General features: G+C 42.3%; 1 protein-coding gene across 5 annotated transcripts in view; it reads left to right on the top strand.

The window, feature by feature from the left end:
- DNAH10 (dynein axonemal heavy chain 10) overlaps positions 1-23559 on the top strand; it is a 120682-nt gene that overhangs the window by 33982 nt on the left and 63141 nt on the right. For 4 of the 5 annotated variants that reach the window (XM_029055375.2, XM_029055348.2, XM_029055339.2 and 1 more), the window contains exons 20-39: positions 708-1184; positions 1312-1470; positions 3231-3347; positions 3425-3527; positions 4424-4602; positions 5394-5605; positions 7314-7470; positions 7828-8061; positions 8206-8328; positions 9096-9329; positions 9835-10058; positions 11411-11680; positions 12113-12296; positions 13946-14080; positions 14786-14938; positions 15045-15233; positions 16765-16911; positions 18073-18264; positions 18453-18571; positions 21693-21851. In XM_029055375.2, coding sequence (XP_028911208.1) covers positions 708-1184; positions 1312-1470; positions 3231-3347; positions 3425-3527; positions 4424-4602; positions 5394-5605; positions 7314-7470; positions 7828-8061; positions 8206-8328; positions 9096-9329; positions 9835-10058; positions 11411-11680; positions 12113-12296; positions 13946-14080; positions 14786-14938; positions 15045-15233; positions 16765-16911; positions 18073-18264; positions 18453-18571; positions 21693-21851 — 3767 coding nt within the window. The remainder of the gene's footprint in view (positions 1-707; positions 1185-1311; positions 1471-3230; positions 3348-3424; positions 3528-4423; positions 4603-5393; positions 5606-7313; positions 7471-7827; positions 8062-8205; positions 8329-9095; positions 9330-9834; positions 10059-11410; positions 11681-12112; positions 12297-13945; positions 14081-14785; positions 14939-15044; positions 15234-16764; positions 16912-18072; positions 18265-18452; positions 18572-21692; positions 21852-23559) is intronic. The other variant, XM_029055366.2, reaches the window with a different exon arrangement.

Below are 23559 nucleotides of genomic sequence, written 5' to 3'. Positions count from 1 at the left end.
GGTGTTCATGTCTCTCTGACTGGTTCTTACCCTCCTGAAAAAAAGCTGCATCCAGCTCTGCCACGTATCTGCTTTGGGACCTTGGGCAAGTCGCTTCACTTCTCCGGGCCTCAGTTCCCTCATCTTTAAAATGGGGGCTAAGGCTGTGAGCTGTGTTAAGGCAGTCCCTGTGTTCAACCTGATTAGCTTGTTCAATTTCAGTGCTTAGTAAAGTGCCTGGCACAGAGTAGGCACTGAAAAATACCTTCAAAAAAGATGTTTTTATGTGGTGCTTTTCAAAGGCTCCCAGAAGCCCCTGGCTGGACACCAGCTGCCTGCCGGCTATTTAGTGGTTGCCAGCTAGCCCTGGCGGCCACAATCCTACCGTGGACAGTTGACAGTTACTTGAGCAGACCCGGAGGTTTGATTGGGACCCAAGCGAGGGCTCCGAGAAAGGGCTGGGGTGGGGAGTAGGGAACACAAGTTCTGCTTCCTCTAGACTGTAAGCTCACCATGGGCAGGGATCGTGTCCTGTTGTTATGCTGTGATCTCCTAAGCACTAGTCCGGTGCTCTGCACCCAGTAAGCACTCGATAAATGCGATTTGACCTATCGACTGACAGTGAGCACTCAATAAATATGATTGACTGACTGGCAGCGATCTGTAGGTTCAAGGTAAAGTTGACACTCAGATGTTCTTTCTTTATTTTCCTGACCCATCAATCCCAGCACTTTCTCCGGTGGATGCATGGCACCTGCATTGTTTGTCCTCCTCAGCGAAGCGAGGAGGAAGAACTCATCACTTTGAGCTTTTACGCTGACATTTCCCAGAATTCTCAGATCATTGAACAGGCTATCCTGATCCCCCAAAATATTCACAGAATTTTGATCAGCCTCACGAGATACCTGAACAGGTGGAAGAGGTACCGACCTCTCTGGAAACTGGATCAAGCCATCGTGATGGAGAAGTTTGCCGCCAAGAAACCCCCTTGCGTTTTATATGATGACAAGTTGCAGTTCTATACCAAGATAGCGTATGAAGTGACACATCAACCCTTAATTAAAGATGAACAGTGCATTAGACTCCAGCTGGGGCCTTTAGCATACACAGTGCAGGAAAATGCTAAATCCTGGGTGAATTCCCTTGGAAAACTTCTCAATGAATCTGCAAAAGAAGAGCTCTTTGGACTTCATGAGGAAATTGAGGTATTTGATTCTGTGTAGTTAGATCATGTTTCATAAGGTTTTTAAAGAAGATAAATTGCAATTCTGTCCAGGTAATTTTTTTCCTCTGGATCTCTTCAACTAAAGCCTCTCAAATTTTCCTTTTCAGGTGCTGTCCCATCACCTGAACAAGGTTCCCAGTACTCTGGAAGATCTCAAATTTGTCCTTGCGACCATTGCAGAGATCAGAAGCAAGTCTCTGATTGTGGAATTGAAATACAAGGACATTCAGGAGCGATATCGGACTTTGGCGATGTATAATATCTTTGTAAGTGAATTTGTAACCCCTTAAGAATTTTATAACTGGGCTGCTTGCCAAAACAACTTTCAAAAGAGCTAGTAATTTTTCAGGATTGTTGTCTTTTCATAAAAGGTAGAGTTGTCCTAGGATTGAGAGCAGCTGCTCCCCCTGCCCGTCTAATAGATTGAAAGGGATCCAAAACTCTGGGGAACTCAGGTGATCCTGAAAATCTGCAGCCTACACTGCCACGTAGTTGAAGTATTTGGAGTGTCCTGGTACTCTCCAGCCTTTCCTCAATCCTCTCCTCAGAGACCCGATCTTTCACTTTGTCTGAGAGTAAAGGGAGAGTTGGCTTGCCCAGATTCTGGGAATGTCCCTTAGATGGTCCTTGTCTGTAACAGAGTAAGAGATGAAGTACTGAAGAGATGTCACTAATCATATCTATTGAGCGCTTTCTATGTGCAGAGCACTGAATTAAGCACTTGGGAGAGTTCCAACTACTAGAGTTGGTAGACCCATTCGCTGCCCACCGTGAGCTTCCAGCCCACAGGACCTTATATCACTCCCATCTTCAAAAAGATCAGATTGTGGCAAATATTGAGACATTTCTTTCTGCTCTCAATACCGGGGATGATCCTAAGTGGAGTACTTGTGGAGCAGCTACTGAAGAATATTGTTGACCTCCTACACCCACAGAGTAGCTTCAGACCATGTCAAGGCACAGAGGACTTGATCTTTGTGGTACGTCAGAAACGAGAAATGTAGGGAGTAGTCCTTAGACCTCTCTCCAGTTTTCAAAGATCTCATGAAAAGCATTTCACATGCTCTGTAGATCTAGTCTTTGGAAACGAGCCATTGAATTCGGCAGTTTTTAAAGATTCAGAGACTGCTTCAGGATGACATAGCTGGTCACGTGAGGGCTGGGCGTGCCCTGTTGGATTCATTTTTTTGGAGCCAACCAAGTGAAGCAGGGATGTATCGTAAGATGAGTCCCATTTAATTTATCCTGAGCAGTCTTGTTGGAATCCACAGTCTTAGAAGAGTCATTCAAGAAAGTGATCTTTGTGAATGAGTGCACTGTAGAGGCCCACACCCCAGAAACAGCCAAATTATTATTGTTTTTTTACTGGTGTTACTGACCGATGATAAAGTTCTTCAACTTTTCTTTCTGTGCCAGGGAAATCCTCCAAATAGCAAAAATCTCCATTAGTACTACAGGGCTGAACATCACAGAATTAGCACAGGTGGTAATCCATCAAGCGTATTTATCGAGTGCTTACTGTGAACGAAGCATGGTATCTAAGCGCTGGGAGAGAAAGATATAATACAGTGGTAAACACAATCCCTTACAATCTAGTGGATAATTACTGCCCATTTCCTCAAAGAGGGCTATATTAAATCAGTGCCTGGGTCACTTAGTACAAGCACTAGATTGAACGATGGGGTTTCAAATGTATCTAATAGGGTTTCAAATGTGTCTAATACTGAACACTGATTAATGTCTGTCTCCCCCTGTAGACCTTGAGCTCTCTGTGGGCAGGGATCACATCTTCCAACCCCGTTGTACATTTCTAAGTGATATATTCAGTGCTCCGCCCACAGTAAGCACCCAATAAATAGCATCGATTGATTGAGCTAGTTACTATTTGCCCAATCCTAGTTGATACTGTTGTTTGACTGCAAACTCCATCTTGAATCTGATACCGTTGATTTTCAGTAGTTATGTGTGATTACAAACTCTATCTTGAATCAGTTTATCTCATACTGTATGTTGGTTATTTCGTTAGCCTGCTGGTGCAGAGAAAGAACTGGCTGGGCAAATTGAAGACATATGGAAAAAACTGGTTTTGCAATCGCTTGAAGTAGAACACTCTCTCGGAGGGATTAAGAAGACTTTTACAGAGGTACTTTGAAAATCTGGAAGGACAAAAATATTCAATGTGGAAAAAAGCATACCTAATACAAAATCTATGTCTTTCAGATTACCCGAACTCATATTTCAGACTTCAGAACTACGATCAAGGATTTTGCAAGGCGATTTTATTCTGAGGGCCCTGGTTCAGTTGGTGAAAATCTTGAGGAAGGTAAAATGACTCCTACAGCTGTTGCTGAGGGATTCTGATGAATTTTATGGGAAATTATTTGCTGTGCTTGTCTTTCTTTGGCAGATTTTTCCTTGAGGTTAGTGATTTTATACATGGTATCAGAGAATAATCAAGTTATATTATGGTATTTGTTAAACGCTTACAATGTGTCAAGCCCTGTACTAAGCGCTGGTGCAGATACAAGATAAGCAGGATACGTAGTGATAGAGCACGGGCCTAGGAGTCAGAAGATCATGGGTTCTAATCCTGGCTTCACAACTTGTCGCTTGTTTTGTTGTCTGTCTCCCCGTTTTAGACTGTGAGCCTGTCGTTGGGCAGGGATTGTCTCTATCTGTTGCCAAACTGTACATTCCAAACGTTTAGTACAGTTCTCTGCACACAGTAAGCGCACAATACGATTGAATGAATGTGTGACCTTGGTCAATCACTTCACTTCTCGGTGTCTGTTACCTCATCTGTAAAATAGGGATTTAGACGGTGAGTCCCATGTGGGACAGGTACTGTGTCCAACCTGATTTGCTTGTATTCACCTTCAGTACTTAGCACAGTCCTGACACATATTCAGCACTTAACAAATACCACAATTATTATTATTAATGCAAGTTAATCAGGTTGGACCCAATCCCTATCCCACCTGGGGCTCACAGCCTAAATAGGAGACTGAACAGGCATTGAATCTCCATTTTACAGTTGAGGAAACGGAGGCACAGAGAAATTAAGTGATTTGCCCAAGGTCATTCAGCAAGCACTTGGCAGAGCTAGGATTAGAACCCATATCCTCTGACTCCCAGGCCCGTGCTCTTTCCAGTAGACAACACTTCTTCTCAGTTATTGATATATGGTATAATTTTCAAGGGTCCTTAAACCTTTCACAGGCGTGGAGCTCTTAGAGGTTTTTGAAAAAGAGATGGCGCGACATGAGAGAAATCGTCAGGAGTTGGCTAATGCAGAAAAACTTTTTGATCTTCCAATCACCATGTATCCCGAGCTGATGAATGTTCAGAAGGAAATGAATGGGCTCAGGCTGATCTATGAGATTTACAAGGCACAGAAAGTAAGTGTTTTCCAATTATGACTTTTTACAAAGAGCTGTGGGGCCGAGGGTGGGGTCAATATCAAGTGCTGAGAGAAAACAGATCCAAGTACAAGAGCGATGCAGAAGAGAGAGGGAGTAGGGGAATTGAGGGATTAGTCGGGAAAGGAGTTGTAATTTTAATAAGGCTTTTAAAGGTAGGGAGAGTGATGGTCTCCTGTATGAAGGGGGAAAGAGTTCCAGGCCAAAGGACTTGGGCAGAGGGTCAGCAACAAGTTAGATGAGAAAGAGATACAGTAAATAGAATGGAGTTAGAGGAATCAAGTGGGCAGTCTTGGTTTAGGAAATTGGATTTAAATAAGACCCGGGCATAAAGGACTTGCTGCATTTTCCTCACAATTTCTTTTTTTTCTTCTAAAACCACAGGATTCGCTAAGACTTTTACTCTGCGTCACGGTAGTTTTTTACATTTATGAAGCTGTTCCCTTCTTGCTCTTTTTTCAGTACTGAACAGTCAAGTAATCTTTCCCCCTGCTTTTCTCTCCATTGAAACGTGAAAATTTCTTTCCTTTTTCTCCTGATAACATCATGGGGTTGCAAGATTAGTTTTCAGAGGACTCACAGTTATTCCAAAATATATTCTATAGGGTTTTCTTTCACTTCAACAAAATGAAATCCAGAAATCTAATAATGTGCACACAATAGCAGTTTTTCCAAATGATATCAAATTAAGAACTTGATCTTTGCGTGAAGTTCTCTTTAAGGACCAAAGAGTTTGCTGACTGTTTGGAACAACCCTCTTGTTTTTCCAGGTTGCTAAGGATGAATGGTCTCAGACCCTCTGGGTCAATCTGAACGTTCAGTTTCTCCAAGAAGGAATTGATGGCTTCCTGAGAGCCCTCAGAAAACTTCCCAAACATGTGCGAAGTCTCTCAGTTGCCTACTGCTTGGATGCAAAAATGAAGGCCTTTAAGGACTCCATCCCATTGCTTCTTGATTTGAAAAACGAAGCCCTGAGAGACAGGTATGTTTTCATCCCCTCAAACCCACCCCCAATTGCTCAACCCCACAGCACTTGTGTACATGTCTTAAAATGATATATTATAAATTAGTTATTCATATTAATGTCTTTCTCCCCCTCTAGACTGTAAGCTCATTTTCGGCAGGGAACATGTCCTCTAATTCTGTTGTCTTGTACTCTTCCAAGCGCTTAGTACAGTGTTCTGAACATAGTAAGTACTCAATAAAAGTTATTGGTTGATTGATCTTTCCAATTATGTTATGGAAGTATCCGATGTTATTTTCATCCAGTGCATTCTTCATCTTTCTCTAGGAGAAACAAGAGAAAATGGGTTTACCTGCCATTGAGGATTGCTAAATGTTGGAATGGGTTACTGATGGAAGTTGTCAGTCAGTCAATCATATTTATTGAGCGCTTTCTGTGTGCAGAGCACTGTACTAAGTGCTTGGGAAAGTACAACGAAAGTTTGAATTGAGTTATTGAGGGAGGTTGTGGAAGGCTGCTCACTAAAACTGATATTCTGAGGCTTAAATTCCATCCATTTCAACTCACACTGTATTCAGTTTTTCAGTTACCCGTGAAAGCAGTATAGAATTGTTCTAGAAACAATTTATGGACAAAGAAACCCAGTATTTTCTTTTTGCGAAGCAACGACACATCGGAAGTCATTAACAGGCCAGCCCCTGCCATTTAATAAAGACGTGCCCTTGGGCAAGTCACTCAACTCTCTCTGTGCCTCAGTTTCTTCATCTTTAAATGTCTCGGGGAGGTTGTGAGGAGAAATGAGCCTGACCTGATCAAAGTCTTTAAACTCATGGAAAGGAAGGCACTCTATACACTCCAAGTGTCACTAGGGTCATAGTAAGCACTTAATAAATACTATCATTTGGTAGCTCTAATCTAGGGCAAATAGTTTAGTGTAAGTGGCAAGCAACAGGATAATGTAATAATAAGCTAGGGTAAACAGTCAGCACTAAGTAATTGGAGACTTATGAAATGAACATAATTTTCATGGAGAATGAAGCATGGAGAAGAATAAGGACGCTTGACCAAGTGAATTCAGACACCCCAGCTGTGAGAGCCCCTTATCCCCCACCTTTGTATACTTTATTCTTGTACAAAGTACTTGTGTATAGATGCATATTTTTATGTTTGTATATTTTATTAATATACTTATCAGTACATTCATTTTTTTGTAGCTGTTTAATCTTGATGTGCTGCTACTGATTCCTGCTTTATCTTTGTTCTTCCTCCAGTTTTCTCCATCCTTAAATCATTTTGTCTGTCTTTTCCATTAAATTGTATGCTCCTTGAGGACTGGGAATGGTGTAGCTTTCTATTATTATGGGGAGCAGTGTGACCCAGTGGATAGAGAGCACAGGCCTGGGATTCTAATCTTGGCTCGACTGCTTGTCTGCTGTGTGACCTTGGGCAAGTCACTTCACTTCTCTGGGCCTCAGTTCCCTCATCTGTAAGATGGATTGAGACTCTAAGCCCCCTGTAGGACAGGGACTGTGTCCAACCCGATTTGCTTGTATACACCCTGGCGCTTAGTACAGTGTCCGATACATAGTAAGTGCTTAACCAATACCACAGCTATTATTATTATACTCTCTTAGGTGCTTAGTACAGTGCCTAGCACCAGTGAGTGCTCAATTAAATGCCACTGATTGGTTGACTGATAAAGAAGTGAATTTTGATGCATTTTCAGACACTGGAAAGAGCTTATGGATAAAACAGGCACTTATTTTGAAATGACAACAGAAACATTCACTTTGGAAAATATGTTTGCAATGGAACTTCACAAATATACAGATGTTATCAATGAGATTGTTTTATCAGCTGTCAAGGAAATTAGCATTGAGAAGGTAAGGTCATTTTAACATAAGAAACAGTCCAAAGATTTGGACATCATTTGGGACTGCCAACATGGCCATTCCATTAAATCCTAACAATTAAAAATGTTTTTGACCATTTTTATTGATGATACTGCTTGTTTCAATTTGGTAATAAAATGCTTTAAAAGAATAAGTTTTCTCCCCTGCTTCAACCCTTGTTGGCTCTAAATGTTTTTGGACCCCCTTCTAAGGGTTCAAAGAATTGAAATGGAACGTAGATCTGCAGGACCAATAAAAAGTGTGTTTACCACGATTACCTCTTTTAGGTTAGTGATATTTTCCTTGCATTTTACAAGACTGAGCCAAGCATTTGGTCTTTCCAACTAGGGTGTTAAGGATATATTGGACACATGGGAGAACATGAAATTCACTGTGGTAAAGTACTTTAAAGGTACACAAGAGCGAGGCTACATTTTGGGATCCGTAGATGACATTATTCAAGCCCTCGATGACAACGCTGTTAATCTGCAGAGCATGTCGGGAAGCAGATTTGTGGGGCCATTTCTGTCAACTGTTCACAAGTGGGAAAAGACTCTCTCTTTAATTGAGGAAGTTATTGAGGTAAGAAAAAACCTGGCCTTCAGTGGGATCGACTGAGGGTAAAATAAGGACAATCGAATGATTAATGGTTGAAATCTTATTGCTGCTAGAAATATTTTGGTGGAAGGATACTATTGATTTGAATGTAAAAATGAATTCTTGAAGGTATGGATGGTGGTCCAGAGAAAATGGATGTATCTTGAAAGCATTTTTATCGGGGGAGATATCCGGTTACAATTACCAGAAGAGGCAAAAAAATTTGACAACATTGACCGAATATTTAAAAAAGTAAGTAATGGAGATGCTTGTGTGGTTATCACGATCATTTTAGACCATCTGCCTTTATTTCTGTATTTTACAATCTACTTTTCCATACACCTATACTGACTTTTCTCTTCCCCGTGAGGTGTGATTTGTCGTACACAGGCAGGAGAAATCTGTGAGCGGGGGAGTGGGAGAGCAGCCCTTTATCTACCCCAGTGCTTAGTATAGTGCCTGTCACATAGTAAGCCCTTACCAAATACCATATAAAAAAAATCCCTCAATCAACAAATAAAAGAGATTAAAAATCACACATTTATACTTGCATCCCTCCCCTGCACTCCTTTTAAGAACTAATGAAATTATATAAATTTGAAGCTTTTCATCAATAGGGAGCAATGTGGAGCATATGTTGGTAAAGTGGTTGCCCCCTCTCCTCCTCCTCCCCTCCCTACCACCACACCACCACCACCATTCCTGTCATGGATCCTCCAGGCTTAGGTGGGATCCAGGCATCGGGGAGGGAGTGCAGGTTTAGGGAAGATAGCCCAGGACTCCACTCCCAATTTCTGTGCAGACGATTACCCAAAAAACACGACCCTGGAATTACGTTGAGTATTAATTAATGTTTGGTCCTTAAGTAGTGACTGGGGGCTGGAGAGCTTGTGGACTGAATGATTTTTCTTAGTTCACTTGCTTTGATTTATTTCTTATTCTGTGCACGACCCTGAACTCGATCTTGTAGTGTTTCTAGGCAGTTTTGCCTGAACTCTCCTTTCTTCGCTTCTCTCTAGATAATGGCCGAGACGCTAAAAGAGCCGATAATAAAGAAATGCTGTGAAGCTCCTAGTAGGCTTTCTGACTTGCAGAGTTTATGCGAAGGTCTGGAGAATTGTCAGAAAAGTTTAAATGACTATCTGGATTCCAAACGGAATGCTTTCCCGAGGTTCTTCTTCATTTCTGATGATGAATTGCTCAGCATTCTCGGTAGTAGTGATCCTCTTTGTGTCCAGGAGCACATGATTAAGGTCAGTTTTGTAACTGGGGCTTTTTATTCTCTGTACTGGGGCAGTTATCCTCACTGGCTCTGGAAACTTCACCCAAGGCAGGGTTTCAAGATGGTGTGTCCCTAGATGATCCCCTTCCCTTCTGTGTCAGGGACCCACCTTCATTCATTCATTAATTCAGTCATATATATTGAGCGCTTACCGTGCGCAAAGCCCTATACTAAGCTCTTGGGAGAATACAGTATAACAATAAACGGACACATTCCCTCCCACAACTAGCTGACAGTCTAGAAGGAGAGGCAGACATTAATATACATAAATAAATCATTTAATTATTTATTCACCTATCTTGAATGTACTTTGCCAATTATTTTTTCAGATTTGGGAAATTTCCACTGTTAAAAGAACCAAGCCCTCCCCCAAACCCTCCCCTCCCCAAAACATTTCGGACTTTGCATGATTCTATGTTTCTTGATTACCCAGTCATTAAAATACGACATGGTTTGTTTCTATTGGCGTCTTCCAGATGTACGATAATATTGCCTCCCTGAAGTTCCAAGAGGGGGATAGTGGTGAAAAATTAGTGGCAGCAATGATTTCAGCAGAAGGAGAAATAATGACGTTCCGCCGGACGGTCCTAGCCGACGGACGAGTGGAGGACTGGATGACGGCAGTGCTCAATGAAATGAGAAGAACAAATAGACTGATTACTAAAGAAGCTATATTTCGATACTGTGATGACCGAAGCAGGTGATGGAATAAGCACGAACCATATGAACACATCTAGATGGATTTTAGTCGTAATCGGAAAAATATCAGTCAATCAGGCGATGGTATTTGTGGAATGTTTACTGGCTCCCAGGCTATTCCTCTTCCAATAGGCTACGCTGCTTCCCACGTGGTTTCTGGTCGGCAGATCACAGCTGCTTACTGGGACAACCACTTCTGTGCAGAAGTGGATAGTCCTTGCATCCATGGAAAAAAATAATAATAGGAATTAATAATTATGGTACTTGTTAAGCGCTTACTGGGCACCGAGCACTCTTCTGAGCGCTGGGGTAGATACAGGTTCATCAGGTTGGACACAGTCCCTGTCCCACGTGGGACTCACAGTCTCCATCCCCATTTTACAGATGAGCTAACTGAGCGTGTATGGTTCCGCTTTCCTCAGTGCTTCCCTATCGCTTTGTCACTCCGACTAGTTTGGCTGGCTCGCTGTGGGCAGGGGTTGTGTCTGTTTATTGTTATAGTGTACTCTCCCAATCGCCTAGTACAGTACAGTGCTCTGCACACAATAAGCACTCAATAAATACCATTGACTGACTGGCTTCAACTTGGGCTTGGAGCGGGGCCAGGTCTGGGCCTTAGCTGGATGGGCAGAGTTGCCATTTTTGTAACTGAGTATAGGATTTTACTTTAAGATCCCTCAAAGTGTAATAGGAGATTTAGTTTCTTCCATTTCAGTACACCTAGTTTTTGCGAGAGAAGTTTTTGTTTGGGGATGGGAAATGTCAGAATTTTTTAGCTCCTTAATCGATCAATAGTATCTGTTGAGAATTTAGTGCAGAGCACTGGACTCACTAAGCACGCAGGAGAGGTAGTTGACTTGATCCCTGCCTTCAAGGAGAATTCAGTCCAGTTGGGGGGGCGGGGTTCTTCATAGAATCTGATGTGAATGTGGGTTCATTGAGAATTTGGAATTGTTAGGACTCTTGTGGAGGTAGCCGTGTTTGAGGTATAGATTTAGACAATCCAGTCTGGCTTACTCTTACGTTTTTTAAATGTTATTTGTTAAATGCCTACTGTGTGTCAAGCACTCTTCTAAGCTCTGGGGTAGATTTTAAATAATTAGTTTGGACACAGTCCCTTTCCCACATAGGGCCCACAGTTGCGGAGAGGAGGATTTAATCCCCGTTCTGCAGCTGAGGTAACTGAGGCACAGAGAAATTAAGTGACTTGCCCAGGGTCACACAGCAAGCAAGTAGTGGAGCCAGGATTAGACCCAGGTCCCTCTGTCTTCCAGGCCTGTGCTCTTTCCACTTGGCCACACTACTTCTCTCTCTAGAATGTTGCACCCCTCTAAGGTTTGCTTTTTTGCTTAGAGTCGACTGGATGCTTCTGTACCAAGGCATGGTGATTCTGGCTGCCAGCCAGGTATGGTGGACCTGGGAAGTGGAGGATGTCTTCTGTAAAGTCAAAAAGGGAGAGAAGCAGGCAATGAAAACCTACGGCAAGAAGATGCATCAGCAGATTGATGAACTGGTGACTCGGATCACCAAACCCTTAAGCAACAATGACCGGAAAAAATATAACACGGTCCTGATAATCGACGTGCATGCCAGAGATATAGTCGATGCCTTTATAAGAGGCAGGTAAGGCCACTTAGAGAAAATGACTGCATTTTATTTTTTAATAATAATGTTAATTATAATAATAATAATAATAATGGTACTATGTGCCAAGCACTGTTCTAAGCAGCGGGGTAGATACAAGTTAATCAGGTTGGACAGAGTCCCTGTCCCACATAGGGCTCACAGTCTCGATCCCCATTTTACAAATGAGGTAACTGAGGCCCATAGAAATGAAGTGACTTGCCCTAGGTCACACAGCAGTCAAGAGGCAGAGCCGGTATTAGAACCCATGACCTTCTCACTCCCAGGCCCGTGCTCATTCCGCTACTTCATGCTGCTTCCCAATATTTTCTTCATAATATTTGATCCTTATTAATAGCTATTTTCTCATCTCCTGCCTTTTTCTTTCTTTCCCCCGCCTGAACCCCGGTCTCCTTCCTCCACTTTCTCTAGCATTCTCGAGGCTCGGGAATTTGAATGGGAGAGTCAGTTGCGTTTTTACTGGGATCGAGAACCAGATGAACTGAATGTCCGACAGTGCACCGGGACCTTTGGCTACGGATACGAATACATGGGTCTGAATGGGCGATTGGTCATCACGCCGCTCACGGATCGGATATACCTGACACTTACTCAGGTACTAATTCAGCAGTTCTGGGACAGGAGTCCCCAGCCAGTTACATTCTCATGCTTCTGCTCTTGGAATGATTCAAATGATTCATTGTATTATACTCTCCTCAGCGCTCAGAATTGTGCTCTACACACAGTAAGTGCTCAATAAATACCATGGATTAATTGATTGAAGAAAATGACTGAAATTGGGCTTGGCTCCTGGTAATATTTAAAATAAAGAGTGAATCGATCAATCAACCCATGGTATTTCTAAGCATTTACTGTGTGCAGAGCACTCTACTAAGCGCTTAGGAGAGTGAAATACAACCAAGTTGGTAGAAAGTTCTCTGCCCACAAAGCACTTATAGTCTAGTTTACGGCTATAGCCTGAATGTAACACCTGTAGTTACTGAAAAATGACTTCATGCCAAGTTATTCTGTGATCTGATCATTAATTCCTACACTGGAACAGACCTGTCTTTTAACACCAACCGCCACGTGCCTGCTATGTGACCTTGGACAAGTCATTAACTTCTCTATGTCTCAGTTCTTTCATCTGTAAAAATGGGGATAAAATATGTTTTCCACCTCGCTCACCTTAGACTGTAAACCCCATGTGGGAGAGGGACTGCATTCTGTCTCAGTGCCCAGTATGGTGCTTGGCACAGAGTAAATTCTTAACAGCTACAACAGTAATTATTAGGGTTTCATTATGGACCCTCTTTTTAAAGGACCCAGATTTTCCATAATATAGCTCTTAACCATATTTCCTCTAAGGCTTAATTTGACAGAAGTTTCCCAACCCCTTGGATATTGGGTGGCGGGAGGGGAGGAGATAGCAGAATCATTTTAATCTATTTCCTGATGGCTATTGAAGGGGGAGTGGGGACTCTGTGTAACTGATTGCCATATCCCACCCTAGCAGGGGCTCTAAGGAATTCCCTTCAGCTTCCTGCAGCATGGCTCAGTGGAAAGAGCCCGGGCTTGGGAGTCAGAGGTCATGGGTTTGAATCCAGGATCTGCCACTTGTCAGCTGTGTGACTTAACTTTTCTGTGCCTCAGTTACCTCATCTGTAAAATGGGGATTAACTGTGAGCCTCACGTGGGACAGCCTGATTACCCTGTATCTACCCCAGCGCTTAGAACAGTGTTGTGCACATAGTAAGCGCTTAACAAATAGCAACATTATTATTATTATTATTATTAATGCCATTCGGATTGAGCCTATTCCTTGGAGCTAGCGTGGGTTAGACAGCAACGCTGAACCAGATCCATTCAGCTCCAAATTCCAAATGGGAGATGGCTTACCGTGAAGCCAGGGTCATTTCTTTGTCTTTTGAATTAGTTCTTGGGTACCCCCTTTCTCTCAAGTGATGTTTGCCACTGACTCTGTAATTCAGAAGCCGCAATTTTCTAAGACTCATTGTCTTCCAAGTCATGACTATCCTGCTATTTCGGGTTTTTTATTTTATGATGCCTTAATCAATGAGATTCTCTTGCTATTATAATTGCAAATAATTTTGCCTTTCTTTACTTCTGTGTTGCATTTGTGCCTACTGTACTGGAAAGGCAGGTTCTCTGTGTGTTTTATCAATTGATTTCAGCCTTTTTGGTAGTTCGATTAGTTGTTCCAGAGGCATAATTTGTTTTTTATTTGTGCTCTGTTTATGACAGGCCTTGTCCATGTTTTTGGGTGGGGCCCCAGCCGGTCCAGCTGGTACAGGCAAAACCGAGACTACCAAGGATTTAGCTAAAGCTCTGGGCTTGCTCTGTGTGGTAACCAACTGTGGAGAGGGCATGGATTACAAGGCAAGGCTCTTAATTATTTTTTTTGTCACAATTAATTTATTTTCTGTGTATCTTTCAAGTGTAGAAATTTTGACCCGTTTGGTTTAGTATTTTGTTGCTCAACAAATCCAGAAAATACATTAGGCAGTTTAAGCTTTACATATGAAGAGATGTTATTATCGCAGTTATGTCCATGGAAGTCCTTCAGGTTGGAAGATGCTGCTGCTGACCCTGAGGGTTTGTTAGTGCGTATAGATGATAAAAACTGATGCGTGACCGCAATCCCTTTCACATCAGGTGCATTTAAAGAGTGTCATTTGCTGCACTGTTGCATTTGTTATCCATAATGCCCAGCTCTATTCTCCCAAAGTCATGAGAGAACAAACCACGAACAGCAGAATAACTAAGCGTTAGACAAGCGGAGAGACCCTTTATCATACAGAATTACTTGAGTTAAAATATGACAGAAATTCGTGTCAGTTGCAGTCCCATAACTTAGAATTCTGTTTTTAACAGCCAGCTGGTGGCTAGCTTGTGAGAATATTTGGGCAACCGCTGCAAAAATGATTTTCTTATTGGAAATCCAGCAACCTACTTCTTTTTTTACAAATCAGCCATAAAAGTCACTGTCTAATTCCATCTGAAACATTTGTATATAGTCGCAACGCCTATCGACTTGAGGAGGGGTAGTGCCCTTTATCTGACACTTGTCCTATTTTGTCTTAGGCCGTTGGTAAAATTTTCTCTGGCCTTGCTCAATGTGGAGCATGGGGCTGCTTCGATGAGTTCAATCGGATCGATGCCTCGGTGCTCTCGGTTATCTCATCTCAGATTCAGACGATTCGAAGCGCTCTGATGCATCAGTTGACAACATTTCAGGTACGGGCTATGCTTCCCATAGTCTTAGAGGATGAAACATGGTCATTTTTCTTTGCTCCTTGGGGTGTACAGCAGGGTCCTCATGGCTGATGCTTCTGTGTTCCAGTTCGAAGGGCAAGAGATATCCCTTGATTCTCGCATGGGCATCTTTATCACGATGAATCCTGGTTACGCAGGCCGGACGGAGCTGCCCGAATCGGTAAAGGCCTTATTCAGGCCGGTGGTTGTCATTGTCCCTGATCTCCAACAGATCTGTGAGATAATGCTCTTTTCGGAAGGATTTCTTTTGGCAAAGGTAGGAAAACAAAATGGTCAACTGAAGTGAAGCCCCTTTTTCATGAGCGCTTGTTGAAATTTCTTAATTTATCTCCAAATGTATTATTTTTATTCTTAGTGGTTTGGAAATGAAAATTCATTGTATGTTTATTTTACATCAGTAGAAATGTTTTCCAGCCTGTTTTACTATTTGTCCCTTTGAATCCTCCAGAGAAGTTCAAGAGCTAGTTAATGCTTTATGTATCAAGAGATTTAATTCTTTGTCCCAAAACGGAACACACCCTATTTTTGTGTTGTCAGTACCTGAATTTCTCATGAAGGAAGACTATCCTCTGGGTATTAAAAGCTTGCTGACTCTGATCTCTGCTCAGGTGGAGAGATCTTCATCTTCAGTGGTACTTATTGAATATACTATGTGCAGGGAACACTGTACTAGATGCCTATAAGACACTTTACTAGATGCTTAGAGGATACATGGAATTATCCCCTAAGTAAGGCCTTAGGGCACTTAAAATCTAAGAAGACGGGCAAGCCCTCAATTTGTTGAAAAAAATAATTTGAAGATTATGAGAATAAATTAACACATGGACAAACCAACAACCCTTAAACGAATAGATCAGTACTAAAAGGTGATATATGTGTTATGAGGTGATGGTGTAATTGGTTGGGGATTTTTGAGGCAGGGAACATGTCTGTCAACTCTATTGAATTGTAGTCTCCCAAGCATTTAGTACAGGGTTCTGTACACAGTAAATTCTGAATAAATACAGTTAATATAATAATAATGTTGGTATTTGTTAAGCGCTTACTATGTGCCGAGCACTGTTCTAAGCGCTGGGGTAGACATAGGGGAATCAGGTTGTCCCACGTGGGGCTCACAGTCTTAATCCCCATTTTACAGATGAGGGAACTGAGGCACGGAGAAGTTAAGTGACTTGCCCACAGTCACACAGCCGACAAGTGGCAGAGCTGGGATTCGAACTCATGAGCCCTGACTCCAAAGCCCGTGCTCTTTCCACTGAGCCACGCTGCTTCTCTTAGTTCTCAGAAGTTCTCTCAGTTGATTGATTCAATGTCATAAAAGGTATTTTTTTAGGAGGGGAGAGGTAAGGTTTCAGGAAACAGAAGGGGGAAGATAGTCTGGGTTGGAGGAATGCCGTAAGTAATGAGTCAAAGGTGGGAGAGCGCAATCCATCCTGTTTAGATATCTAATCTAGCATTGGCTGTTTGATGGGCATTAGGAATCGTGAATTTAGAATTTAACTAAATAAAAAAACTTGAAGCCTATTTTGAAATGAATAGTAGTTACTGTCGTCTTGCAAGCTGAGTGGTTCTTTTACTTGAAGGCTCGGAGGATTTTGTCCTAAATACAGGTTTAAGATAGGATAAGTAAGGTAAGTTTTTCGGTTTTACTTTGATTTCTTTATTGAGATCATTTTAAAAAGAATCAAGTTATGTGTTATGAGAAAATACTAAGAAATGCTTGAAAACGTAGAGGTCTTCCCTTCTTGCTCTGAGCCTTTTTCTATACATCTCTTTTATCAAAACAGACTCTGGCCAAAAAGATGACTGTGTTGTACAAACTGGCAAAGGAACAGCTTTCTAAACAGCACCATTATGATTTTGGACTAAGAGCCCTTAAATCAGTACTGGTAATGGCTGGAGAGCTGAAGAGAGGCTCCCCCAATCTTAGTGAGGTAAATTTCATAGTCAGTCAACACAGAAGCTGGGTTTTAATTAGAAGAATCGGAGTGAAGAAGAGGGTGGAGTTTTAAAGGTGGCAGGATTTCCAGAAATGATATCCAAATACAGATTCTTTGAGGAACGGTAAGAGCCTGTAAACTTGAGAAGACAAAATGCTAAGCTAATAAAGGGGATGGGTGTGTATGAGATACATATTCCTAAGAATTCTGTGCACTTCTCCAGTTCCAGCTGTGGAACTGAGATCAGGGCAAATCAGAATGCAAGCCCATACAAAGAGTCTCTGTTTTGAAGATGGTGTGAGTTGGCGGTGGGCCTGAAAAGGCAGAAAAGAGGAGGACCACATGGAATGTTCAAAGAAAGAGTGGGAACAAAGAGAGACAGCAAGAGAGACAGAATGACAGAGGGAAGGGGAACAGATTCACTTTTTCAGGCGACCAAGTGGCGTAAGAGCCCGGGAGTCAGAGTCAGGAAATTCAGAAACCAGTCCCGGTTCTGCCGTTGACCAGCTGTGTGACCTTGAACAAGTCACTTAACTCCTCTTTGCTCCAGTTTCCTCATCTGTAAAAACCCGTTCCTCCTCCTCCTTTGCACATCAATTTCTCAAAGATTTCATTCAATATAGATTGCCAACCCCTATTCTAAAATAACCCTATACCTAACAACTCTCTCTCTCTCACAGACCGTGAGACAGGCACTGTGTCCAAACTGATTAATTTATATCTACTCCAGCACGTAGGCCAGTGCTTGGTAAGCGCTTAGAAGCAGCATGGTGTAACGGATAGAGCACGGGCCCGGGAATCAGAAGGTCATAGGTTCAAATCCCAGCTCTGCCACTTGTCTGCCGTTAAGTGGGAAAGTCACTTAACTTCTCTGTGCCTCAGTTACCTCATCTGTAAAATGGAGATTAAGACTGTGAGCTCCAAGTGGGACAGCCTGATGACTCGGTGTCTACCTCAGCGCTTACAATAGTGCTTGGCACGTAGTAAGCACTTAGCAAATACCAAATAATAATACTAATTACTATTATTGTAATAAAACAAAAAAACCAAAAACACGCTCTAAAAATATTTCCAGATTAGTAACTAGGCATTGATAATTACTGTACGTTCTTTATTATAATGTACTTTTTTGACTCCATCTCTCCTCTTGTCTAGGATGTGGTACTCATGAGAGCTCTAAGAGACATGAATCTACCGAAGTTTGTGTTTGAAGATGTTCCTCTTTTCCTTGGCCTGATTTCTGACTTATTTCCTGGATTGGATTGTCCTCGTGTTCGCTATCCCAATTTTAATGATGCGGTGGAAAAAGTGCTAAGTGACCAAGGATATATTATTTTACCATTTCAGGTAAAAACTAGGTTGAAAGCCACGTGAGGTGGAACTGTGTCTCTGAGATCTCAGCAGCCCAACTTGTTGCGATGACCTGCCCTCCATTTGTTTGTTTGAATGAAATGTGTTCGTACCTTGAAATAGAGAAAAGTAGCGTGGGCTAGAATACAAGGGCTAGGCTACATCCATTAACCCGTGTCTTTCAGGTGGACAAAGTAGTTCAGTTGTACGAGACGATGTTAACACGCCACACCACAATGATCGTCGGCCCAACCGGAGGGGGAAAATCCGTTGTCATTAACACTCTGTGCCGGGCCCAGACTAGGTGGGTGCAGCTCCGGAAAGTTCCATCTGAGAAGTCGTCATACGCACAGGCTCTGTGTGTATTGCCTAATTAGGCCTCTGCTCCTATTTTGGTTTTCCTGATCCTGCAGATGGAGACTGGAAGCTCGCTGTGGGCTGGAAATGTGTCTGTTTATTGTTTTAGTGTCCTCTCAAGTGCTTAGTACAGTGCTCTGCACCCAGTAAGAGCCCAATAAATACTATCGAGTGAATGAAAAATCAGTCTGCCCCCCCATGTAGACGGTAAAGTCTTTGTGGTCAGGGTTCTTGTCTAACCTCTTTATTATACTGTTCTCTCCCAAGGGCTTAGTACAGTGCTCGACCCACAGTAAGGGATAAGGGACCAATAAATACCATTGACTTAATGCTTTTTTGAGACAGGAATACGTTTACTAATTTAGGTAATGCATTTTATGATTTTTTAAAAAAATGGTATCTGTTAAGTGCTTTCTTTGTGCCAGGCACTGTACTAAGCTCTGGGTTAAATGGAAGTTAGGTTGGACACAGTCCCTGTTCCACTAGGACTAGTTTTCGATCACCATTTTACAGTTGAGGTAACTGAGGTACAGAGAAGTTATTACTTGCCCAAGGTCACACAGCTGACAAATGGCAGCTCTGGAATTAGAACCCAGAGCATCTTACTCCCAGGCCCCATGGTCTTTCCATGAAGCCATGCTGCTGCTCTTTATGATGCAAGATAATCAACTTCTTGAGCACTGAATAGGCCTCAGTTTCTCCACCTTAAACAGGGATAACAATATATCTTCTACCTCCTAGCTCAAAAGGATGTTTTGCAGGTTAATTGTTGACCAGCCAGATTCTTCCAATGCCCAAGCTCTGGTGAGAAGTTTGCCAGTTTGGAAAACGCAGCCACCCTTTCTGACCACTGCGGGGACGGTTTAATGCTTTGGCCTTATTACTGCTGCGGTAACTTATTACTGCTGTGGTACATTTAATGCCACATGGGGCCCAGAGGGACACTGGGGAAATCTTGGTGGGTCACTGCCCACTTACTCTGCTCTGGGATGGGGCCATCTGACTCCTGGCTTGCTTAGAGCAAAAGCACTTGGAATCAAACAGGTTGATAGACATCAACCAACTTCCATTCCCCAGACCCTTTCTTAATGGAGATTTTCAAATAAGGATTTTGGGGCTAGCTCATTCTTGAGTGCAGTAGAGGGAGCTTTCATATACAGAAAGAATTAATGGGCCTTCACAAAGGCTTAACTTCCTTCCAGGGAGGGATTTAGGTGCCGGAAGAATCTGGTTTCACTGTGGCTTAAACGGTTTGGAAGAAAATTGCTGCACAGATTGAATCCATCAATCGATCCGTGGTATTTTTTTGAGCTCTTATGGTGTGCAGAGCACTGTATTAAGCACTTGAGAGAGTATGGTATAACAGAGTTGGTAGAGTAATTATTTTTACTGTGTTTTACCTTTTGACCTCCCCCACTTCTGTAAGTGAAGAAGTAATTCCTAGTAGACCTAATTCACTTCTATAAATAACACAATACTAACCATTCAACAGAATGGGTAAATAAGAGTTGCTCCCTGGTGGATCCCATCCCCAGAGAAAAGCCTCAGGCATGTTCGCCAATTAAAGGATGGACTCATAGTAACCACTCTTTAGTTGGGTTTTATCACATCTTTCACATATTTGTCTCGATAAAAGAAAACCAGGGCCCAGTAGTTTATTGAACTTTAACTGGGAGTTGTTTAAAATGATCCACTCTGTACTGAAATAGTCCTATTCATTAATTTTTATTAGAAAGATTTAACTTGCACCTTTTTGGTTACTTTAGAGACTAGCCTATTTGCAGATTTTTTTTTTGCATTAGATGAATTCTTGGCTCATTTACAAATACGACAGGGAAAAATATGGAGTCTGTCACTATTACTGAAGAAACCAATAATGGATGGCACATATAAAAAAAAAATCCCCAAATCCACTAGGGATTTTAGTTTTAAAAATTTTAAGGTTTATCTTATTGCCCCATGTGATTGAATATTGTCTGCTGGGTGAACCTTGGGCAAGCCATTTAACTTCTCTGTGCCTCAGTTACCTCATCTGCAAAAATGAGGATTAAAAAATGTGAGCCGCACGTGGGACAATCTGATTATCCTGTATCTACCCCAGCGCTTAGAACGGTGCTCTGCACATAGTAAGTGCTTAGCAAATACCGTAATTATTATTATTATCATTATCAATGACTAGGTAATAAAAGTACTGTTCTTTAGGGACAAAACTCTTTTGATGCTGCCTTCTTCCTTACAGCTTTACAACCCCAGTTGAGATCAGTGTGAATTTTTAAAGAGAATGAGATAGAGAGTGCTACATATGCTTCCTCTGAGAATAAGGTTTCTCCTTTAAAATAGCATAGAGAAATAGGTTTGATTAGACCAGGGATGACCAAACCGTGGCTCGTCTTCAGTTGCTGCGTGGCTTGGGCAGACATAGCACTTAAAAATAATAAATACACCCACCCTTTTGGACCCGGGCCGAGAAGGGTGACAGTGTCTACCTCCAGCCTCTGCTCTGGTTGTCTCTTGCTCACTGTTTCTGTTCATTAGCCTGTCCTACCCCTCCAACTCTTCAGGGAATGTCCGCTCTCCTCCACCGGCTACCATTCTCCCCTGGCCAAACCGGAATGCCTACTCACCCTTCTGGCTCTGGATCATGCTATGTTTCTGGTTTGCTGCTCAATAATAATAATAATAACTGTGGTATTTGTTAAGCCCTTACTATTCTGTGCTGAGCACTGTGGTAGATACAAGATAATTGAGTGGGATGTAGTTCCTGTCCCACATGGGTTTTCACAGTCTTAATCCCCATTTTACAGAGGGAAACTAGGCACAGAGAAGCGAAGTGACTTGCCCAAGGTCACATAGCAGACAAATGGCAGAGCCATGATTAGAACCCATGTCCTCTGACTCTCAGGTCCATTCTCTTTCCACTGGGTCACGCTGCTTCCTTAGTTTGTGGGGCCAATCTAACCCCTAGATTAGAAGATAAAAGTCTGAGTGTGATTTATACCCTTGAATACTGCCGGTGTTGCTGGAATTTTTCTGCAATATCATATCTGAAATTTCCAACTTTCAATTAGACTTGGACTGTTAACCAAATTGTACACACTGAATCCCAAAGCTATGAGCGTGATAGAATTATATGGAATTCTCGACCCTACCACCCGAGATTGGACAGATGGAGTTTTATCCAACATCTTCAGGGAAATCAATAAACCAACTACTAAAAAAGAGAGACGGTGAGTGTCTTTTTAATCAAAACAACTGCTTTTACCGTATTTGTCAAGTGTGCACTATATGCCAGGCAGTGTTTTACGAGCTAGGGTAGATACAAGCTAATCAGGTTAGACACAGTCCATGTTACACCTGGGGTTCACAGTTTTAATCCCCATTTTACAGATGAAATAACCGAGGCATAGATACGTTAAGTCACTGTTCAAGATCACACAGGAGGCAAGTGGCAGAAGAGGGATTAGAACCCAGGTCCTTCAGACACCGGGGCCTATGCTCTATCCACTAGATCATGCCACTTCTCGATTATATTTAGAACTTATGTTAGAAATAGTACAACTAGGTCACTAACCGACTTTCATTTCTATCTTTGTGGGTGGAGAGACCTAAACCAGCTGAACAGGGACCGTGGTTTTGGTGAGAAAAGACTAAGTATAGTCATAAGCATAGACTAAGCATAGAGTGCGGTTCTCTACGAAAAAAATAAGCCTCCTCTCACCTCTGCTCTCCTGAATTTTGCTCTTGGGCAAAGGGGAGAGTTGAGTTCACTCTGATCCTTCATGAATTGTTAAGGTCACTGTAACTAAACCTAACAATTCATGAAGGAGCAGAGTTCCAGGACCTTCCCATTCCTCGGTACGTAATAACACAAGCGGTGACATTATTGGGTCAGTCCAGTGTTCTTTCTAGCCCAGTTTACTGGTTCCGGCTGTGGCCACAAGATGCTTGGAGATTGCAGTGTTGTGATTGCCTTCCTTGTTCAAGATTTACTATGTAATATTCCCAATTTTCCTTACCCATCCTAATACTCCCCTCTTGTATTTTTTTTATATCTGTTAAATGTTTACTACATGCTAGACAGTCTACTAGGTGCTGGAGTAGATGCAAGACAATTTGGACACAGTTAAAGTCTCACGTAGGACTCTGTCTTAATCCCCATTGCTCAGATGAGATAACTGAGGCACAGAAAAGTTAAGTGACTTGCCCAAGGCCACACAGTAGACAGGTGGTGGAACCAGGATTAGAACACAGGTCTCTTACTTTCCACTAGACTATGTTGATCTCCCTGTAACCTAAAGCGTATAATGGTCCTCTTGTCCATGGATTTGTGGACAAACCCTTTTTTATGGTATTTTTTAAGCCCTTACTAAGTGTCAGACACTATTCTAACTGCTGGAGTAGATACAAATTAATCAGGTTGGACACAGTCCATGTCCCACACGGGACTCACAGCCATTTTCCCCATTTTACAGATGAGGGACCTGAGACCCAGAGAAGCAAAGAGACCTGCCCAAGGTCACACAGCAGACAAGTGGTGGAGCTGGGACTAGAACCCTGGTCCTTCTGATTCTCAGGCCCTTGCTCTATCAGGATGTCACACTGCTTCTCTTGGGGTTACAAATTCCAAATATTTACCATCCATTGTAAATTTTTCTGTGTTGTGGTTTTTTTTTGTACCTCTCCCCTCCAAGCTTCAATGAGGATCCCCTCATCCTGTTGTGGGCCTTGATGAACAACAGTTCCACTGTTTGTCCCTCTCCACCCTCTCTCCATTGGTTTGGATGGCTCCTGCCATTCAACCGGTCAGGCAAATTCCAAAGCCTTATTAAAAGCACATCTCCTCCAAGAGGCCTTCCCCGGCTAAGCCTTCATTTCTTTTTCTCCAACTCTCTTCTGCGTCATCCTTGCATTTGGATGTTTACCCTTTATTCTCCC

The sequence above is a fragment of the Ornithorhynchus anatinus genome, chromosome 2, assembly GCF_004115215.2.
Source record: "Ornithorhynchus anatinus isolate Pmale09 chromosome 2, mOrnAna1.pri.v4, whole genome shotgun sequence".
NCBI lineage: Eukaryota > Metazoa > Chordata > Mammalia > Monotremata > Ornithorhynchidae > Ornithorhynchus > Ornithorhynchus anatinus.
This window is presented reverse-complemented; position numbering and strand designations above follow the sequence as displayed.